Source organism: Meleagris gallopavo, chromosome 9 (assembly GCF_000146605.3).
Source record: "Meleagris gallopavo isolate NT-WF06-2002-E0010 breed Aviagen turkey brand Nicholas breeding stock chromosome 9, Turkey_5.1, whole genome shotgun sequence".
Lineage (NCBI taxonomy): Eukaryota > Metazoa > Chordata > Aves > Galliformes > Phasianidae > Meleagris > Meleagris gallopavo.
This window is the reverse complement of record NC_015019.2, coordinates 9,491,685-9,496,445: the sequence shown is the minus strand read 5'-3', so window position 1 is coordinate 9,496,445 and position 4,761 is coordinate 9,491,685. Positions and strand designations below refer to the sequence as shown.

The following is a 4,761-nucleotide window of genomic DNA, read 5'->3' as shown; positions in this document are numbered from 1 at the left end:
TTACACAATATAAACAAAAAAAATTAGACAAAACATCACCCAGAAATCCCATCTTGGTCCTAGACAGCCAAGCCCTACACTTAAGTAACCTCAGAGATGGAACATCCAGGAACAGCAGTCACTATTTTTTTGTTGCATCAATTAACTGAAAACTCATCCATTAATCACTCTAAATCTTCCCAGAACACATCATCCTACTCTGGCCTTTGCCGTTTATTAAGAATTCTATTCTTAGACGCAGCTTATATAAATGTTTGGGTTATTTTGTAAGATTTAGAAGGAAGTTACTTTGATATGAACAGTATGCACATGAAAACACAGCGTACATTAATCATTATACAGCACTGTACATTTTGTTTCATTAAATGAATAGCAAAAAGTTGAAGAACAAGCTGGAGCAAAAAACAATACCCAGATATGGAAGAAAAAATGCCAGCAAAACTCCACTTTAAACATACAGTCACAATAACTCTCTACTCCTGGAGCCATCCAAACGTTCCTAACAGGAACAAACCAGGAGGCAGCAGATAGTAAAGAAACCACATGGATCCCCCTCTACAGAAGGCATGAGCTGCTATCTCCGTGGCAGAGTAATGCATATGATCTACGTCAAACTTGGGAGACAAGGACTACTTCTTTTCACAGGTAGTTGTACCTCTTTCAGAGATTTCATCTTGTTTTGGTCTTCTCCTACTTGAACAACAGATTTGTTCTTGCAGAATTGACCACAATGAGATTACAGTGTCCATCAAAAGTTTCTTCTGCAGTTCAGGAGGGCCATCCTGGAAATGGCTATTTACTCAAAAGTCTGCAATGCTACAGAAGTTTGTTGGGACTGAATGAGGCAAGGACTGAAAAGAGCAGCCCAGGGATATCAAAATTGTCCCAAACGGTGGCTCACACACCCTGTGTTCCCCACAGTGTATGCTCTCCCTGGAGAGGATTAAAGAAGATGCTGAACATGTTTTTGTTGAGGGAAGTAATAACAATCATATTGTGGCTGTTTATTAAAGAGATCTATTTATCAAATAAATTTCATGTAGGCAGTTTTTAGGGAAGAAGCATGGACAGGTGAATGTACTCAAATGGAGACAATGAAGACCAAATTCAGGCACTTCCAAACATTATCAACCTCCCTTTAGTACATCAACTTAGGAGAACAGTGTTGCAGGTGCAATATTTTCATACTAATTCTCATTTATTCTTTTACATTGACTCCCAGCCAACAAACTGAAAAAAAAAAAAAAAAAGCAATAGGTAGAAAGCTGAGGGATACAGAGACAGCTAAGGAGAAAGGAATTCACCAAAGAGCATTTACTTTCTTCAAAAACCAAGTAAACACACACAAAGATGAGATCAGGAATTTACACTCCCTGTGCTCATCCTACAGGAAGAGAGGAACCTGACTGATAAAACGCAGGAGACGGAAGGAAATTGTTGATTTGCTTCTCACCCTGCCGTTGTTCTGTAGAAAAGCTCCTGCTGCACGATATCACTGAGAATGGTTCACAACAGCTCAAAACAAACAAACAAATTGGGGAGAGCAGAATGTTTATGAACAGAGTTCCCCAGGGACTGAAAGAAACTGCAGTGGCTGCTGCTGCAGCCCTGGGGTGATTGGATATCCTGGGAATGAGAAGGGAACTTTCTTCTCTTTCACTCTTCTTGAAAATATTTCAAGCAATGAAATGTTCCAAAATATTCTAAATATTAATAAAACAAGAAACAAAACTTGAATGTCACCCAGAATAAATAAATGCAGTTACATTCTGGCACCTGTTTTCTATGCAATATGAGTCTGAGGATGAGCGATAGAAAAAACTCCTTCTCTGTAGCAGCACTCCAGAGCTGGGGGGCTCCAGCCCAACCTCCTGTATCAGTGGCAGCAACAGCCATGCAGTGAGTGGGCAGTGAGGCTGGAGAACCCAAGCACCCTTTGCAACTGCTCTGCTGGTACTACGTGTACAGCTCATGATTAATAAGCATCTTTTGCCATACTGGGATGCCAAAATATGGTCCAGAGCATAGAGAAGGCATTTGCATCTAGTCTTCCACTGTTAAATTACAAGTACAATTTGAGTCAACTGATTCTCAACTCATAGTGCTTACTTGGTTAGATGTTAAGTTGTTAGGGAACATAGGCAGTTATGGGAACCCAGAAAATGCCTTTATTTCTTTGTAGGCCAGGACAGAAGACCATAATCCCTGTGGAATTTCTATATTTATCTGCCCATTAATTTCAGAAGCATATCCTCTAGCCTTGCATAAGCCCCATCTCAGCATCAGAGCTTTGTGCTGAACACAAAACAAAGCTTACCCCATCCCAGTGGAACTGCCCCGCTGGAAGCCCTTGCTAAATTGAGTCGCATCTGTTTTGGATTAGCAGGACCAAAGGCAGGGTAATATTCTCACACTCCTATCAACACACAAACCCTCCCCAGAAGGTTGCTTCAGCCTCCAATGCTCAGACCAAAGCAGGAAACGAACAAAATAAAAAATGGACCAAGACTCTTAAGTGAAAGTATCACAAATACCAATCTATAGACATCATCCCACATGATGAAATGCGGGAGTGTGGATGAATAGAACTAAAGGCTCAGACCTCAGTCCTCCCCTGGCAGATGCCATCCTCTCCCATCCTCTACCTTTAGCCAGGCTGAGATCTCCAACAAGCAGCTTTTCCTGCAGCTGGTAGAGGGCTAGCTCCTGCAAACTGGCTCTTTCCAGCTCTGAAAGGCTGTGCAGGGACACAGGTTGCATTTTGGTGCTTTGTTCTGGCAGAAGAGCTGAGATAAAGGTCCTCTGAAAAACACATACATAAAAACAAAAGACTCAGGATTACTTTGCCAACACACCTGTTTAGGATGAGAAGCAACTGAACATGCCACACAGTGTCTTCCCAAGCGCAGAAGACATCCTGCTTCCTCCTCTCTAGAGAGCATACTGGTTTGTAGCCACACTGCCCCACTCCACCCTTCCAAACAAAGGCCTTTACAGGCACCAGGGATCTCAGCCCTCACTATTGAGGTCTCACAGGATCCCAGAGGCCTCTCTCTGCTTGGCAGAGACATTCCTGGCCAGGTGCTCTTCTTTTACCTCATCATGTCCTCCAGCTGTCACTCCCATTGATCTTAACCCTCAGCTGCAAATACTTGCTCCTACATTGGAGATCAACTCTGGGTTTGTTCAGACTCAGACCTACTTCATCCTCCATCTCTCTCTAAAAAGTAACATCTGACAAAAACCTCCTGGAAGCGTCAGCATTTGCCAGACATCTTCCTCTTGTGTCACCCCTGCCCTCCAACAAACTTCACCAAGTCAGGAGACCCTTGCTAACAAGGTCAGCAGTCATCTTCATAGAAATTTGAAGAGCACTACTCCCAGCCAGACCTGACTGCAGCTCAGCACAAGCAAAACCTCAGCGTCTGAGTGGAAAGGGTTTATGATGAGACACTAGCCTTGCACCAGTCTTTATGGGATGCTGTGCACGTGCACACAATTCTTCCCATTCACTTAAATCTCCGTGCTGGATGCATGGGATGAGTAACTGAGAACTGGCGATTTCCTGAGAACAGCCTGGAGTATCTCAGTATGGTTTATGGTGGCTGTAGAGTGTGGGAACACTGGGGCTACAGGCAGACTGCTACTTCCTCTCTCCTCCTGTATGGCAAAAGAAGGCGATAACAACGCCTTCTAGCAGGATACAAACCTGATGGAGCAATAGCAGAAGAAAAAAAAAAAACTGCTCACCTCTTCCAATTTTCCAATGACTGGCAACAGTTCAAGAGGAGAGCAACCTCTACCTAAAGAAATGCTGCTGCCTTGGCAGCTGACCCTTAAATGAAAGCAAGGAGGGGGAGATCTAGGCTCCTTTTCATTACTCAGGTGCATTGCCTGCACCTGAGCTTCCTTGGTTAGCCATGCCTTCTCACCTAGTGCTCAACTATTGGTTCAGACTGTGACGTGGTAATAGGAGCCTCCTATGGCGTGCTCCAACAAGGCAATCCCTTCCCTCACCCAGTGGCAGTGCTGGGCCTGATGCACCATAGGGCATGGTGGGCCTTTGGGCTAGCAGGGTACACTGCTGACTCAGATTCAACTTACTATCACCAGAAACCCCAGACCCCTTTCTGTGGGACTGCTCTCCAGCCTCTCGTACCCCAGTTTGTATATAGTCAGAGTTGCCCTGTCCCAGCTGTAAAACCTGGCACTTGCTTTTCTCAAACTGCATTGGTTGGTGGTTGGTGACTGCCAAATCACATTAGTTGAGATCACTCTTCAAGGACTCTCTACCCTTGAGGGAGTCAACAGTTCCTCCCAGTTTAGTACCATCTTCAAAATTCTGCAATCTTAAAATCAGCACACACCCCACTAAATAAGACTTACAGCCCCATTTTATTGAAAGTTGTTCTTCTCTGCACCACTAACTGGGAGAAAGGAACAGTATTAGCAGCACGTACACAGAAATAGTACATAGTAAAAGTACAGCTATGAAGGAGCTTTCCCAAGGAGGGCTTTAAAGCAATAACCAAAAATAAATGGCTGGATAACTCCCAGAGCCAGAGATGAGGGAGAAAACACCCAGGAGTTCTGGCCCACGTGGTGCAAGCAGACAGTATGTACAGGTTTTTTGGCAGCCTCAGCACATTATTGACTGCACACCTCCATTGCCTGTGCCTGGGGAGGAATGTTGTCTGGGGCAGTGTTTGCTTTGGCCAGGTTTTCAGCTCCTAAACAGATGTAGAAAGTTACATAAATTTA

The 4,761-nt window shown here is 44.2% G+C and overlaps 1 protein-coding gene across 3 annotated transcripts in view; it reads right to left on the bottom strand.

Annotated features, from left to right (window-relative positions):
* Window positions 1-4,761, bottom strand: part of LOC104912183 (rho GTPase-activating protein 6-like) — an 18,163-nt gene that overhangs the window by 11,878 nt on the left and 1,524 nt on the right. Inside the window, exons 1-2 of one of the 3 annotated variants that reach the window (XM_019618200.1) lie at window positions 3,751-3,906; window positions 2,646-2,802 (exon numbers count right to left, since the gene is read on the bottom strand). In XM_019618200.1, the coding sequence (XP_019473745.1) occupies window positions 2,646-2,802; window positions 3,751-3,891 (298 nt within the window). In that variant the 5' untranslated portion in view covers window positions 3,892-3,906. Of the gene's footprint in view, window positions 1-2,645; window positions 2,803-2,890; window positions 3,054-3,750; window positions 3,907-4,761 lie in introns of those variants that run through there. The other 2 variants (XM_019618201.2, XM_010715262.3) reach the window with 2 other exon arrangements.